This window comes from Dendropsophus ebraccatus, chromosome 5, assembly GCF_027789765.1.
Source record: "Dendropsophus ebraccatus isolate aDenEbr1 chromosome 5, aDenEbr1.pat, whole genome shotgun sequence".
In the NCBI taxonomy this organism is placed as follows: Eukaryota; Metazoa; Chordata; class Amphibia; order Anura; family Hylidae; genus Dendropsophus; species Dendropsophus ebraccatus.
Genome location: NC_091458.1, coordinates 105,035,112 through 105,052,777, shown reverse-complemented (window position 1 = coordinate 105,052,777; position 17,666 = coordinate 105,035,112). Strand labels below are relative to the sequence as shown.

Genomic DNA, 17,666 nt, shown 5'->3' with positions numbered 1-17,666 from the left:
CATGATCTACTGTACTTGATCTACTAAAAAATGTATTTACCCGTCTGACATCATAGAAGGAGCATGCTATGGCTACTTTAAAGGGAACTTGTCACCCTCTGTGCCGGGGTGACAGGCTCCCGACCCCCCGCTAGAACCCCCTATACTTACCTGATCGCACCAGGTCCCGCTTCTTGATCAGGTCTGGTGATGGAGATTTCAGCGCCCAAGCCCGGCGCACGCGCTCCTGAGAAGAGTCCGACGCTCATAGAGAATGAATGGAGCGTTGGACTCCCCATACATTCTCTATGGGCATCGGACTCATCTCAGGAGCGCGTGTGCAGGGCACCGGACCGGATCAAGTAGCGGGACCTGGTGTGATCAGGTAAGTATAGGGGGCTCTAGTGGGGGGTCGGGAGCCCGTCACCCTGGCATGGGGGGTGACAGGTCCCCTTTAACCATGTAGATGCCACAGTCAAAACTGAGAGTGGCATTTAAATGACCTTAACATACCCTTATTAGTGTTCAGTGGTGCAGATCAGTTCCCTGCAGTGAAATCACTTTATCAATTTATTAGCAATCTTGGTATTGTTCATAGAAGTCCCATGGGGGACTACAGTAATGTTAAAAAAAATATATATTAATAAATCCATCCCATAATAAAAGTTTAAATCACCGACTTTTTTCTATTTTACTTATATTCCTATCACTTTATTTCTATAAAGGAGACGTGAACAACGCCTAATAGTCATGCGTGCTTTTGCTTCATATTTATGTGCCATACTTTATGGGGTTTGTAAAAGGAGTTTTTCACAGTTCTTAAGATGTTAGATTTATATATTGAAATGAGCTGGCCTGATTTCAGGAAAACAACATTTAGAACTATTGTGCATAGCATTTACAGACTGAAAGTAGACCAACTGAAGAATCTCACTTTTACGATACAGATATGAGTTATGATAAAAGAAAATTAAAAATTCATTTCTATAGAAAGGTAGTATATACTAATAAAGTTATTCTATACTATACTAATAGTTTCAGTAGAACTAGTTTGCCACCTAGTGGACAATGGGGTACTACAATTTATGGTTGTATAAATGTATATTTTTACATTGCTTCACAATGGTTTTAGGAATTCTGAGGACCAGTTGTCTTTCCTCCAATAAATCAGTACTCTTATTGACTTAAAGGTGTATTCTGACCCCCAAATTATATAAATTATAAAATTATATATATGAACCTACCTAGCCCTGATCCCATGCTGCTCCCCTACATCTTCAGTTTTTCTATGTCCGGTCCCTGGATCTTCTTCCTGCATATTAGCCAAGCACTCAGGAGCCACAACAGTGCCCCATCTTGGTGTCCAGGTCCTGATCCCTATGCTCATGCAAGAAGCTCATCTCGCCACAATTCAAATTTAACCTAGGGCCAGAATGCCCCTTTAAATAGTACAAGAAAAGAAATGTACAACAACCAACCCAATGTTTCTTCCTTATAAAATGAGATGCATGTGAATTGGCATTGCAAGTTGAAAAAAAGTTCAAAATCAACTGCCAGTACTAATGGAAACGTTTATGTGACCGCAACTAAACTGAGGATGAGTGATCTAGCCCGCACAGCTCTGGTAGTCGGGTCGTGACATCACCATTTTATCCAGGAAGAGAAGCCTTAATGCAGTAGTAAGTGCAGGGAAAAAAACACTTTATGTGCGTAATAACTGTATATTGATGATTTGTATGACTTTTGGGGGGCAATAAAATACCTTAATAAAAAATTTTTGACGGACTTCTCCTTTAATTAGATCCAGTAGCCTGTACCCAGTAGTTTGTTTGTTGGGTCTTTTTTTGCACATACACGTGTAACAGATTTCCTTAGAAAATGGTGCCATTTCTGAGGACAGCATTTAATGTAGTGATGTTAAAAATAACAAATTCATGAGAGGCTATGTTAACACAACGTCAAAAACAGAGAAAAAATTAATGTCGGTTTTTGCCGCGATTTAACAGACTGCAATGACAGTACATTGAAGTCAATGGAAAGACGGATGTCCAATGCACACAATGTATTGAATAATCTTTTTTCACCGTTCTTTCTCCGTTTTTACAGTTAAATTTAATGGACTTTTTACTTAAGCCACACCCAAAGGCCAATTAGTAAACCCAAAGTAGAATAATGCACAAGTAGCCGTCATTGCACTAAGGGAAGGCTAGACAGCTAAATAACGCCTGTTTTTTTAGATTCAAAATGACGGACGTCATTTTAAATGGAGCTGAAAAAACGTTGTGTGAACATAGCCAGATACAAACTGGTATGGCATACAATTTGCTAATTATCTATATCCAGGGCATCAGCACAGGGCTTACTTGGCCAAGTGCCGAGGCCCACAGCACCTCAGGGACCCAGAGAGGGAGAGGGGCCTGGTGTTCTAATGTTCAGTCCGCTCACTGTAGTTCAGGACGAATGCTGAACATCAGAAGACACAGAAGAAAGAAGCGGGACCTGCACAGAGAAAGAAAAGGGTGAAGGACCTGATCACATGACCAAAAGGTCCTCAACCTTACAGTGTGGAGAGCAGCCTGACAGAGAGGAAGAGGGAGAAGACTGAGCTGTAAGTGCTGTTTGTCAGTGTCTGAGTGAGTCTGTGTCAGTCAGTCAGTCAGTCAGTGTTTGTGAATGAATACAGCTTCAATTGCTACATGATAACATGGAATCATATCATCTTTGTTTCAGTTGCCTTGGTTTTCTTTTGTGTTTTATCTTTGTTTGGTGTTATCCTTAGAGAACTGTGGAAAATATGAACTGTGGTTAAAAAAATTATGAAAGAATAATCATTTTTGTTATTTTGAGAATACCTTTATTGTATTTGCATTGGCATCTAATGTTTACTTTGGTTTTGTGACATTCTTATTTTGGTTTAATATTACTTGGCTGTATAATTATTAATGCTAGTGGGAAAAGATGGGCAACAAACACAAAAATCCTGACATTGGGATAGGTTCACATTATGTGTAATTTTTCATACTAGTTTTTCAAACGATCGTCATTGTGCAAATAACGTCTGATATTGCCGAAATAATGGACATTATTTGGAGATGTTGGGTGAGAGGGTGGATAGGGGAAGGAAAAATAAAATACTTTTAGGGTAGCTTCGCAAACACCGTATTGCAGCGACCATTATTTAATGAGAAATATTAGCCATTATTTTAAAACATCAGAAATTATTTGCCATTAAATGACGGCCATCCATTAAATTTCAACAGTGTGTGAACATAGCCTTTCTGTGTTTTCAATTCACTCCTGGTTTTGGGAGCAAAAATACTGTGTGGGAACATAGCCTTAGGCTATGTTCTCACATTGTAAGAGACTGGCTGTTCCGTGACTGCAGTACCGACCAGATGATCTTTTGGGCCGCAGAGTTCTGATACTGGCGCATCTGTGCGCGTCCCCATCAGAACTCCCCACAGCACACTATGGAGCATACGGCTGCACCTGCTCGCTCCACAGTGTGCACTGGCATGGGTTTTTGCGGCCGCTATTCAATGAATAGTGGCCGCAAAAAACTGACATGTCAGTTCATTGCGGCGCCGCGAGGGATCCCGGCCGAAGCGTATACTATGGAGACATTTATCATTTGCACCTTTTTTTGAGAATATTTTTATCACTGTGCATTGGCTTATATGTTTGCAGCCTAGTAAGGTATTTATGAACATTCACATGTTGGTTCATAAATCACCTGCCATAGCTTCCCTGGCGCTGTGCATTTTACTGCAGGTATTCATGAATTGACCTTGGTTAGGAAAGTTCCGCTACCCTGGGACTGGAGTACAGATGTGAACGAAAATGTGAAAATTTCAAAATTCTCACATGATAAATCCCGGCTGAGAATATTCTTACGGATAACCATGCCCACAAATGTCAAGAAGGCAAAAAACTGGAGTAAGCTGTCATATTCACACATACACCGAGCTACACTGTTTACACTGGCGTAACTTCCATGGGGGCAGGGAATGCGGTCGCTATGGGGCCCTGGGTAGCAGGGGACCAGGGCCCCTCAGGAAAACAGATGTCCCAATGATGCTGATGCTGTGACAGTGCGATGTGCTAGCATCTCCCTCCCCCACCCCCCGTCTGTCACAGTGCGATCACAGTGCGATTGGGCTGAACGTTGTCAGGAGCACGGGCAGTCCTGAGAAGGGCAGTGCGGGCAAGTCTGAGAAGAGTGTGTGGGGGGGGGGGGGGCGTTGCTGTATAGGGCCAGCGGGAAAGTCATAGTGGTGCGCGCGACACAGGCACGCCGGAGAGGGGTGAGCGGAGGCAAGATGTTGGGTCGGCGGCTGCAGAGGGGCGGTGCGGTGTCCGCGGCCTCCGGACGCTTAACAGCGCCGCCGCTGACCTGCCCCCGCCCCTTCCACTAAGCTTCCCGCTCCCCTGCCTGCCAGACATGGAGGAGGCCACAGGAACTACAGTAGGAGAAGGTGATCGCGCCCTGTGGGTCCTGGAGCTGAGCAGGGGGTCACGGGGTTCAGTGCAGACCCCCGATCCCGCTGTACAGCTCCAGGACCCGCAGGGCGCGATCACCTTCTCCTACTGTAGTCCCTGCGGCCTTCTCCAGAGACCGGGGAGCTCCATGTCTGGGAGCTCCAGAGACCGGGGAGCTCCAGTCACTCCAGTTCCCTTCAGTGTCCCCCCAGTCCTCTTCAGTTTTACCCTATTCCCCTTTAGTGTCCCCCAGTCCCCTTCAGTGTCCTCCCTCAGTCACCCCATTCCCCCTCAGTCACCCCAGTCACCCTCAGTGTACCCCCAGTCACCCCATTCCCCCTCAGTGTCACCCCTTTCCCCTTCAGTTTTACCCCATTCCCCTTCAGTGTCCCCCAGCCCCCTTCAGTTTCCCCTCAGTCACCCCTAAGTCACCCCTCATCTATACCAGTACTACTACACCCTTTATCCACTATACCTCCACTACTACACCCCTTATCCACTATACCTCCACAACTACACCCCTTATCCACTATACCTCCACTACTACACCCCTTATCCACTATACCTCCACTACTACACCCCTTATCCACTATACCTCCACTACTACACCCCTTATCCACTAGAAAAAGAAAAAAAATCGAGAATTGTCCAAAATGTTTAAAAAAAAATCAACATTTTATTTTTTGCCCATATCGCCCAGCCCTACTATCAAGTTGCATAATTTGTTATGTACACTGTCACTTTCCCTATGGTCTGATGTGTTTAGCTGTTGTGTAACCCAGGGCAGCTGTGGGGCCCTATACAAAGACCTGATACTCCACTGAGGTCCCCATCACCTACAGCCTAACCACCCAAACCCTTACATACACCCCTTTCATATGTATATAATATTCTCATATATACTGTATATTATATAGTATATGTATACATTATATGAGGATATTACTGTATATACATATGGGAGAGGTATATATGCATATATGAGGGTATTATATACACATTACAGGGGTAATATACCCTCATATATACCCCTCTCAAATGTATATATATATATACCTCTCCCATATGGATATACAGTAATATCCTCATATATAATATACAGTATATATAAGGATATTAATGTATATAGGGGAGAGGTATATATAGAAACATAGAAACATAGAAGATTGTCGGCAGAAAAAGACCACTGGGTCCATCTAGTCCGCCCTTTTAGTATTTTCTTCCTTATTATCTTAGGATAGATATATGTCTATCCCAGGCGTGTTTAAATTCTGTTATTGTAGATTTACCAACCACCTCTGCTGGAAGTTTGTTCCAGGTATCTACTACTCTTTCAGTAAAATAATATTTTCTTACATTGCTTCTGATCTTTCCCCCAACTAACCTCTCACTGTGTCCTCTTGTTCTTGAGCTCAGTTTTTTACTAAAAACACTCCCCTCTTGAACCTTATTTAGTCCCTTAACATACTTAAAGGTTTCAATCATGTCCCCCCTTTCCCGTCTTTCCTCCAGACTATACAGATTCAAATCCTTAAGTCTTTCCTGATATGGTTTATGCCTCACACCCTCCACCATTTTTGTAGCCCGTCTTTGGACCCGTTCTATTTTATCAATGTCCTTTTTTAGGTGAGGTCTCCAGAACTGGACACAGTATTCCAGATGTGGCCTCACCAGAGCTCTATACAGCGGGATCACAATCTCCCTTTTCCTACTGGTTATACCTCTAGCTATACACCCCAGCATACGATTTGCTTTCCCCACCGCCTGGTTGCACTGGTGACTCATTTTAAGGCTTTCAGAAATCATTACCCCTAAATCCTTCTCTTCTGAAGTCTTTTCCAACACAGTACTGCCGATGTGATACTCGGATAGAGGATTCCTCCTCCCCAAGTGCATTATTTTACATTTGGAAACGTTGAACTTCAATTTCCACTGTTTGGACCACGTATCTAGCAAAGCTAAATCATTTTCCATATTACTGACACCTCCAGGAATATCCACCCTATTGCACACTTTTGTGTCGTCAGCAAACAGACAAACTTTACCTATCAACCCTTCTCCTATGTCACTTACAAACATATTAAAAAGAATAGGACCCAGAACAGACCCTTGTGGCACACGACTTGTAACCAGTCTCTGCTCAGAATATACACCATTAACAACAACCCTCTGATATCTCTCCTTCAGCCAACCACAAATCCACTGAACTATCCAGGGATTTAGTCCAATTTTCTCCAACTTCTCTATCAGCTCTTTATGGGGAACTGTATCAAAAGCTTTGCTGAAGTCCAGATAGGCGATATCCACAGCACCACCTTCATCCAGCACTTTTGTGGCATAATCAAAGAAATCAATGAGATTAGTCTGACATGATCGGCCCTCAGTAAAGCCATGCTGGTTTGGATCCATCAAATTGTTGATTCTTAGGTGATCCATTATCTTCTTTTTTAGAAGAGTTTCCATCATTTTCACTACTACAGATGTCAGGCTCACTGGCCTGTAGTTACTGGGCTCTTCTCTATTCCCCTTCTTGTGGATTGGTATAACATTGGCTGTTCTCCAATCATCGGGGACATCTCCTGTTAGCAGGGATTGGTTATACAGATCTGTCAGGGGGGCAGCAATCACAGATCTGAGTTCATTAAGAACCCTGGGATGGATCCCATCTGGACCCATCGCCTTATTCAGCTTTAAACGGGCAAGTTCCTCTGCAACTTCAGCCTCTGAAAATACTGGAGCCGAACCCATATAGCTGGAGGCAATGTTGTGTCCAACCATCCTGTGATTGTGAAGGCCGCCTTCTGAAAACACTGAGCAGAAGTAACTATTCAAATAGTCAGCGACCGCCTTATCTCCATCAATAAACGTATTCTCCCCATTACTTATTTTAGTAATGCTGCAGCCATTCTTCTTCTTCTTCCTGTCACTTATATATCTGAAAAAGGTTTTATTCCCCGCAGTAACAGATTTTGCCATTTCCTCTTCTTTTGAGGCTTTAGCAGCATTTATAATCTGCTTTGCCTCCTTCTGTATACTTTTGTACGTCTCTCTGTCAGCTTCATTCCCAGTCTCCTTATACTTCCTATACGCTGCCTTTTTTCCTTTTACAATGGCCTTAACCTCTCTAGTAAACCATAATGGATTCTTCTTCCTTTTACTTTTGCTAACTTCTCGTACATATAGTCTAGTTGCCTTTAAAATGACATTTTTTAATTCTGCCCACTGAGTGCTCGCCCCTGATGTTTTATCCCACCCTCTTAATTCTTTATCTAAATACTCCCCCATTTTATTAAAATCTGTCTTCCTAAAATCCAATACTCTTGTTGTAGTATGGGATTGGACGTAGTCAGTTTGTACGTCAAACCATAGACACTGGTGGTCACTGGAACCTAGATTTTCTTCCACTCTAACTTCAGACACCCGATCCACATTAGTAAATACTAAATCTAGAATGTTCTCTCCTCTGGTAGGTGACTTCACAAGCTGTTTCAGAGATGCCCCTGTAAGGGCCTCCATTACATTCTTGCTTTTACATGTAAGTGCAGAAGGGATATTCCAATCCACATCCGGCATGTTAAAGTCGCCCATAACTACAATGTCCCCCTTTAATGACATTTTAGTAATTTCATCCATCAGCATATTATCATAGTCCTCGCTTTGCCCCGGAGGCCTATAGACAACACCTATCCTAATAACAGATCCCTCTTTGGACTGCATACAAACCCAGAGAGTCTCCAGCTCTTTATATGTATTTTGGATGAGTGTCGATTTAAGACTATCCCTGACATAAATGGCTACCCCGCCTCCCCTTCTCTCTGCTCTGTCTTTCCTGTACAGAATATATCCCGGTATAGCTATTTCCCAATCATTAGACTCTTTGAACCAGGTCTCTGTTACAGCAACAAGGTCCAAATCATCTCTAGACATAATGGCCGTCAGCTCACAGATCTTGTTTCCTAAGCTGCGAGCATTCGTACACATTGCCCGAACATTACTAAGCTTCATAATACCTTTATTCCCAAATTCATCTACCGCACCAACAGCACCTTCCTTACCACCAATAACCGCACCAACCATTGCATCTACAGCACCAATAACCGCACCAACAACTGCGTCAACAGCACCAACAACTACATCAACAGCACCAACCACTGTGTCTACAGCACCAACCACTGCACTTTCACCAATCCGGATACACTTATTTGTCTTTACTGGTCGGGGACAGAAATCCTCCTCCTCTATTATACTTCTGTCCCCTTCATCTAGTTTAAATGTCTGTCCAAAAACAATCTGAATTCCTCACTAAGTACCTGTGTACCTATGTGTGATGGGTGCAAACCATCCCTCTTGAACATGTCCTTTTTGCACCACTTGCAAAAGCTATGACTAACTAATATATGATGGTATTATATACATATATGAGGGTATAATATACATATGAGAGGGGTATATATGAGGGTATATTATACCCCTCTAATGTGTATATAATACCCTCATCTTTGCATATAATACCATCATATATACCTCTCCCATATGTATATACAGTAATATCCTCAAATATACAGTATTTAAAGATTTTATAAACTTTTGAGAGGGGTAAATATGAGGATATTGTATACCTATTAGATGGGTATCCCTAATATGCATATATACCCCTCTCATATGTACATAATACCCTTATGTATATCCCATTGCATTGCAGCACCTCCCCTGGAAAGATCCTTTCCCTCCCTCCCCCACCCTGAGACACATTTGGGGGGGGGGGCATACAGTTTTTTGCTATGGGGCCCCATAAATCCTAGCTACGCCCCTGACTGTTTGGTAAATCTGACGAAGGTCTGTGCACATTACACATATGCCAAAAAATGCTAAGGAGCACAAGGTACACTGCTTGATACATGTCCCCCTATGTGTATACGCTCCAGCCAGGATCCCATAGATGGCTATGTATAGTATATTTCTGTAATAACTGTATGTATGAAATACTGATGTAAATGATTATTGTATGATTTTACTGTTATAGTATGGTATGTAATAAAAACATTTTCTATAAATAAAAAAGGTTAAAAATAAATTGGGATCTCTCGATAAAAAACCCAGCCAATTAGAAAATGGAATTAGCAGAAAGTGGAAATACTTACAATATGTCGTGCTGCAAAAACTCCATCAACTATGGCACAACAAAATGCTGCTACCACTCCAAAACTGATGAACACAATGGAGGCTACTAGCTGGAGAAAAAGAAACATATTTTGAATGACATATAGCACTTACATGGCACGAAAGACATAGAAATAAGACTCTAGCTGGTAAATTAATCTAAACTATTGGGCTGTGTGGATTACTGAACATTACATCACCGTCTATAACAAAATACCAGTGTAGATGTTCTATAATATTATTGTATACATCAAAGTGTATTATTGTATACATATATATATTAATACATCACTGTTTTTACAGGATGTATGATATTTTTACTGCTTTCTGGAACACACATGCTATAGCTCTATTCACATGGCAGCTTCTTGACCTGTACTTCAACATGTTGTCAAAAACAGGAAGCAGCACTGCAGCAGTATCACCCAATGTTACAAAACAATGCTTCAGCTTCTGGAATCATGACATTTTTCTTTATGTAATGTAATATGTAGGAACTGTATAAATAAGGTTCAGTCCATGTGCATGTTGTCATCTAATTGGCAGGTAATGGAACATTAGTGGCTTAATTGCTAATGTTGGTTTGAAGAATTGCACAGCAGTAGGGCTTCATTCACACGTCCTGTAAAATTGTCCGTGGTCGCGGAAAAATAGGACATGTCCTAGTGCGGATTGCAGCACGGTTCACTCCCCCCCTATCGCCGCCTGGCAGTAGAGATGACAGGAGAGCATAATGTACGCTCCTGTCATCGCATCTGACTACTCACCTAATCCCCTGTGTCAGCCGGCTTACATGTTCGCCAGAAGTGGCCTGGACTACACTGCCTTCTTCTCCTGGCTGGCATGGGGGAGTAGGTGAGTAGTCCAATGCAATGACAGGAGAGCACATCATGCTCTCCTGTCATCTTTTGGGCAGGGGAGATCGGTGACGGGCAGCGGGGGTGGCTGCACTGCTAAGGGATCCGTGCCACAATTCTCCTCCAGATCACGACACGGATCGTGTGAATGAGGCCTAAGTATTGTGAGAAACTAGAAGCAATTGGGGAGATTTATCAAACTGGTGTCTTAGTTGCCCTTAGCAACCAATCAGATTACACTTTTCAAAGCATCTGTGAGGAATGAAAAGTAGAATCTGATTGGTTGCTAAGGGCAACTAAGACAATTTTTCTTTACAGCAGTTTGATAAATCCCCAATGTGTGTAACCCAAAGGATCATAACCAATGTCAGCAATAAAATAAATGAACATTTACCAAGTAGTACCAATATAGGAAAATTGGCTATATTATATCCAATACTGTACATTCCTGTCAACCCAAATCAAGCGTATAGCAACATATAGTGTTGTACCATGTTAGCCGGCAAAATCCGGGTGAGGGAAATTATTTTTGTGTCCGAAGCCACAACGTATTTTAGGTGTGATACATTTATTGGCTAACTAGTAAAAAATCATTATGTCTGTTAGCTTTTATTGTGCAAGGACATCTTCATCAGTCAAGTTACAGATAAAGTGATTGAAGAAATAGCAAATTTAAAGTATTTTACACAGACAAATCTGAAATGGGGGGGGGGGGTGGAGAATACATGCAATCAATATAAGCAGAAGTAATACCTTTGGGGTTTGGTCACAAGTGACGGGACAACAGACAATAGGATCTAAAGTCAGTCTGGGGTGAGGTGTGACGTTTAGCAATGGACTTGCTTATAAAACCAGGTGTTAAATTGAGCCCATATGTCAATGACTGGAACAATGTTATCAGCTTGAATTCACAGATTCTTCTCTGCCTGTCATTTTTAAAGTGAACTTTTAGCACCAAGACCCCTACATAGACAATAACAAGGAGTTTGGGCACCTCAGTCGGCAAGCATTTCTCTGTACCAGGACACAATATTCAGAACCTAAGGGTCTTGGTGCTGAACAGTCACCTTAAAAATGCCAGGCAGAGAAGAATCTGTCAATTTAAGCTGATAACATAGTTCCAGTCATTGACACGTGGCCTCAATTTAACACCTGGTTTTATGAGCCTAACTCAATAAACCTAACACCTCCCAACAGGCTCACTTCAGATCTCTGGACTGCTAATTGTCTGTTGTCCTATTACTTGTAACCATTCCATTGATGCCATTTCATCTGTAACATGTCTGATGAAGATATCCTTGCACATCGAAAGCCAACAAATATGTTTTTTTTCTAGTTAGCCAATAAAGGTATAACACCTAAAACACTGTCGTTTTGGATACAAAAGTATTTTCTATAACCAAAATAACAAACAAAAGTAGTCCAACCTGTTCCTATATGTCTACAAGCCAGAATATGTCAGGATTGACCTCTCAGGCTATATTCAAGTTTACATCTACAGTATTACAGGATTAGATCTACAGTCTAATATAATATAAGTGAAATAGAAAAAGAGAGGGGATATGTTTCAACCCATGACATCCATTATAATTGCAGACACTGCTTCCTAAATGACAGTGTCAGAGAAATCGGATCTCTAATGGCTTCCATTAGCCAGTGTTCACCAAATGTTATTATATTACTTTGAGCAATTATTGTTTATTTTTGTGTGTTATTGTGAACGCCCTGATTGGTATTACATTTGTTTTTTTTTGCAACTGAGAATGTATGTTTTCCTGTATAAAAAAATATTAAGAATGTATATATTTTTTTCTTTTTTTTTTTATCCACATATTAGCGGGAAGCAGCCATTTGTGCACATTAGTGCTGTTAGGATTGGGACAGGGAGACACAAGGACAGGTGAGCCCTGAAGCTGGCACCCGCCCCGCTGCCCCTACCTACTTGCCTCAGATGCTCTAAAATAGCAAACGGACAACTGGACGGCAGTCCCTAGGCTGGCTGAGTGAAACACAGAACAATACAAGACAGACAAAACACAATAAGGAAAAATCAGAAGTCAAAGTCAAATATCAAACAGGCAGCACAGTACAAAATCGTGTCCAAAGGGGTAGTCAAAGGGTTAATAGCGGAAGTCAGGTAACCAGGAATCAAATACAGACTAAAGGCTAGGTCAAGTAACTCTAGGGTGAACCAGGTACTATTGCAGGCGAGGAATGAGAGCTCAGGGCTGATACTTATGGAGCCTGGAGTCCCAGCCCCAGACTTGAATGGGGCTAAGGCTCCAGGTCCTGCACAGATACCGACAGCTTACTGGGGAGTCAGCTGTCAGTCAATAATTAGTGAACATACATGACACCTAAGCTGATCAGCCAGGGGAGTTAAACCCTGGCCTCTGCTACAACACAGAACAGCAGAGCAGAGTGAGTGAAAAACATATGGCTACTATGGACGCTGAGCCGAACGCCCGGCCCGAGTCCTAACAGAACCCCCCCCTGAGGAGGGGCCTCTGGACCCTCACGAAGACCTCCAGGCTTTTCAGGATACGAAAGATGAAAACTTTTTATTAAATCAGGGGCATGAAGATCTCATGATGAAAAACATATGGCTGCTATGGACGCCGGGGCGAACGCCCGGCCCGAGTCCTAACAAGTGCATTAGGACATACATGCACTGAAGTTTGGCACATTGCAGGCATCATGTTGGGCGCTCAGCAGACAACAGTAAATCAGAGTCGGCATGTGTGCATTTAAAACTTGCCATACAAAATAAGATAAATATTAGGTAACTTGGGATTCATCAGCAGTCTATTGTGCATGGGGGCAGATAAGCATAACATCTGGCTAGAGTTTCCCTCTCCCTATTGAAATTAAGGGGTACTCTGGCATTTAACATTTTTTGTACATTGCTGCCCTTGTATAGAACATGATAGAGATTTTATTCTTACTTCACCACTCTCCCTTCGGGTCCTTCTGTAGCGCCTTCAGGACCCCCACTGAACGCTCCTTCTGTCACAGACTCACAGTGATAGCCTCCTGCTTTAATCAGTGTCTGGCTGACCAGGCTGCCACTGCCAAGGCAAGTCAGTCTCAGAAGTGGTGATGGGAACGATCAGTGGGGGACCTGAAGGCACGGCAGGAGGGTCCTGGGGAAGAAGGGTGAGGTAAGACTAGGCTCTTAAGACAAGAGAAGCAACATATACAAAATTTAAATGATATGGGTACCCCTTTAACATGCACACATGTCCTTCACTGCCTGTCATTTTTAAAGTGACCTTTTAATACCAAGACCCTTACATAAACACACATTAACAAGGAGTCTGGGCACCTCAGTAAGCAAACATTTCTCTTAACCAGGACACAATATTAGGAACCTAAACATTTAAATGGCCAGGGTACCCCTTTAACATGCACACATTGTTGCATTTCAACTGGTGCTTCTCAATTCCAGTCCTCAGGCCTCACCAGCAGGCCATGGTTTGAGGATTTCTTTAGTATTTGACAGGTGATATAATTATACCCAGTGCATCAGGTATTATCACAGGTGTTCTTTGTATGGGAAATCCTCAAAACATGACCTGTTGGTGAGGCCTGAGGACTGGAATTGAGAAGCACTAGTGTAAACATTGCAGTAGAGCTCTAATCCATAGATGGGATCCCTGGCTTTCCTCCCTTCTGCAAAAACATAGAATTGCAAAGTTCTTTAAGAAAAAAGGTCTATGTAATATCTTCTATATCTTCTAGGAAGATGTGATTTTTTTGTGGCAAAATGGGTTCAACCATTACATATTACTTCTTCTTACATTTAAAATACATAAATGTAGAAAACATATGCATACCATTTGCTTTCTGTTCTCCACAAGGTGAATTCCAATTATGCCTAAGAAAGATCCAAAGCCCAGCTGATGTCGGGAGGCAAAGAAAACAAAACATTTACATTTTCTATGTAGTCAACATATAGTATATAGCAATTTGCAACTGAAAATTTTCTAATAGTTGTTATTTTTATTAACCAAATGGTTAAAAAAGGGAATACAAATGAAAAGAACATCATGTAGTGGATATATTAACCCCCACGTCAGCAATACGTCTATATACAAGCAAAAAACCCGCACACCCGTGATCAGAAAATAGTCCAGAAAAAAAAACATATAATCCAGCACTCTCTGTAGGTCATAAAGTCTTGATATTTATTAGAAGCAAATAAAAATGGTACACACCATGGAACATCAAAGTAGAAAAATCACTCCATGCAATAGAAAAGAAGAATGATTGACATATGTTGGATATATCAATCCTTAGTCATAATAGATTATGACTACCCTAATAGATTACCCTTAGGGTACTATTACAGGGGCCGATGAAGGCCCCATAATAAATGTAAACGAGCTCTGATCTGCTAGATCAACGCTCGTTTACTGGGCTTATTACACGGCCCGATAATCATTACCGATGTCCTTGCAGCCCTTGTTTAAACTTTATACATTACCTGTCCAGGCTGCAGGGTTCCTCTAGTTCTGTGCTTATCCCCGAGTCCCGCGCGCCCCACCTTCAGCTGACAGGCCGCTCAGCCAACCACTAACAGGCTGCTCAGCCAATCCACTGTATATGGACCAAGGCCTATTTTGAAAATCTGACATGTATCTCTTTAGGTGGTTATAACTTTGAGATACTTATCCAAGTGATTCTGAGATTGTTGTTTCATGTTTCATTGTTGTTCACATTGTTCTTTATGTAAAGGTAAATTGTGGGTGATACATTTAGCATTTATTTGTGGAAAACACCAAAATATAAGAATATTTTTTTTAAAATTGTATTGCCCTGCTTATAAGATAGTCATGCCACATAAATGTGTTGATAATTTACATTTGCAATCTGTCTTCTTTATGCTGGCATCATTTGGTAAATCTGTCTTTTACCTTTGTAAGATGCTAGAAAGAAAGAGTAGAGATTAGCAAACTGGATAGGTAATGTATTCTTCTTTGCATATCGTCAGCACCGGCTGCGCACCGCTAATACACGTAGCGATGCGCGGTTGTCGCCTGACAATTATTGGTCAGAACCTATATCAACGATCAGCTGATGACAACTATCATCAGCTGATCGTTGTCTTTATTACACGGAAAGATAATCAGCTGGATAGGGCCGATTCGGCCAATTATCGTTCCGTGTAATAGTACAGTCATGGCCAAAAGTTTTGAGAATGACACAAATATTATATTTTCACATGATCTGCTGCCCTCTGGTTTTTATGTGTGTTTAAAGATGTTTTTATCACATACAGAAATATAATTGCAATCATATTATGAGTAACAAAAGCTTATATTGACAGTTAGAATGAGTTAAAGGACAAGTCCGGCGAAAATTATTTTTTTATATGTTATTACTGGAAAATTATACAATTTTCTAATGTACATTAATTATGGGAAATGCTCATATACTGCTATTTCCCTTAATTTAGTGTATCAGGAAGTGTTAGAATTATCTCTGAAGCAGTGACGTCACGACCAACGGTGTAATTCCTATGGAGTGTCCAGCAGGGGGCGCTCTATATATAGAAGTCAATGAGTACCATTGACTTCTATATATAGTGCGCCCCTGCTCGACACTCCATAGGAATTACAGTGTATGTAATGTAATGTAATGCACTGTACTGTTGTGACTTTATGAATACATTTATGGAATACTTTGGGGAGCAAGTGTCCTTGCTCCCCAAAGTATCCCATAAATGTATTCAATGAATACATTTGCAGGGCACCGAGCAGGGAGGGAGAGAGGTGCCATCTACCTCCCCCCTCCTTGCTCGGTGCTGGGAACATATACAAAGTACTACTCCCCCATTATCTGCAGATAATGGGGGAGTAGTACCTGTGCTATCCCTATCGCCGCCGCTCACACAGGGGCTGCTATTCATGCCCCCCGCCGCTCCCCCTCCTCCTCCTCCCGGCATCAAACTTACGATCGCGCCGCTGATTCCTCGCCGCCCGCGCCGCTCCTAACTACCCGCCCGCTCGCTCGCCCGCCCGCCCCGTTCCTGGCCGCAGCTCTCTGCTCATGCCGGCCGCGTCAGCCCGCCCCCACCCCGGCCGGGGACACCAGGAAGCGCAGTGCTCCCGGCCGGGGTGGGGGTGGGCTGACGCGGCTGGCATGAGCAGAGAGCGAGCGGGCGGGTAGTTAGGAGCGGCGCGGGCGGCGGGGAATCAGCGGCGCGATGAATAGCAGCCCCTGTGTGAGCGGCGGCGGCGCGGGCGGTGATAGGGATAGCACAGGTACTATTCCCCCATTATCTGCAGATAATGGGGGAGTAGTACTTTGTATATGTTCCCAGCACCGAGCAGGGAGGGGGGAGGTAGATGGCACCTCTCTCCCTCCCTGCTCGGTGCCCTGCAAATGTATTCATTGAATACATTTATGGGATACTTTGGGGAGCAAGGACACTTGCTCCCCAAAGTATTCCATAAATGTATTCATAAAGTCACAACAGTACAGTGCATTACATTACATTACATACACTGTAATTCCTATGGAGTGTCCAGCAGGGGCGCACTATATATAGAAGTCAATGGTACTCATTGACTTCTATATATAGAGCGCCCCCTGCTGGACACTCCATAGGAATTACACCGTTGGTCGTGACGTCACTGCTTCTGAGAGAATTCTAACACTTCCTGATACACTAAATTAAGGGAAATAGCAGTATATGAGCATTTCCCATAATTAATGTACATTAGAAAATTGTATAACTTTCCATAAGTAATAACATATAAAAAAAATAATTTTCGCCAGACTTCTCCTTTAATGCAACAAGTCAATATTTGCAGTGTTGACCCTCTGCAATCCTCCCTGGCATGCTCTCAATCAACTTCTGGACCAAATCCTGACTGATAGCAGTCCATTCTTGCACAATCAATGCTTGCATTTTGTCAGAATTTGTTGGTTTTTGTTTGTCCACCCGTCTCATGATGATTGACCACAAATTCTCAATAGGATTAAGATCTGGGGAGTTTCCAGGCCATGGACCAAAAATCTCTATGTTTTGTTCCCTGAGCCATTTAGTTATCACCTTTGCTTTATGGCAAGGTGCTCCATCATGCTGGAAAAGGCATTGTTGATCGCCAAACTGATCGCCAAACGGTTGGAAGAAGTTGCTCATGGAGGACATTCTGGTACCATTCTTTATTTATGGCTGTATTT

General features: G+C 42.4%; 1 protein-coding gene across 1 annotated transcript in view; it reads right to left on the bottom strand.

Annotated features, from left to right (window-relative positions):
* The window catches only part of TMEM255B (transmembrane protein 255B), a 51,102-nt gene that overhangs the window by 20,750 nt on the left and 12,686 nt on the right, over nt 1–17,666 (bottom strand). The window contains exons 3-4 of the mRNA XM_069972402.1: nt 14,312–14,374; nt 9,600–9,689 (exon numbers count right to left, since the gene is read on the bottom strand). Coding sequence (XP_069828503.1) covers nt 9,600–9,689; nt 14,312–14,374 — 153 coding nt within the window. The remainder of the gene's footprint in view (nt 1–9,599; nt 9,690–14,311; nt 14,375–17,666) is intronic.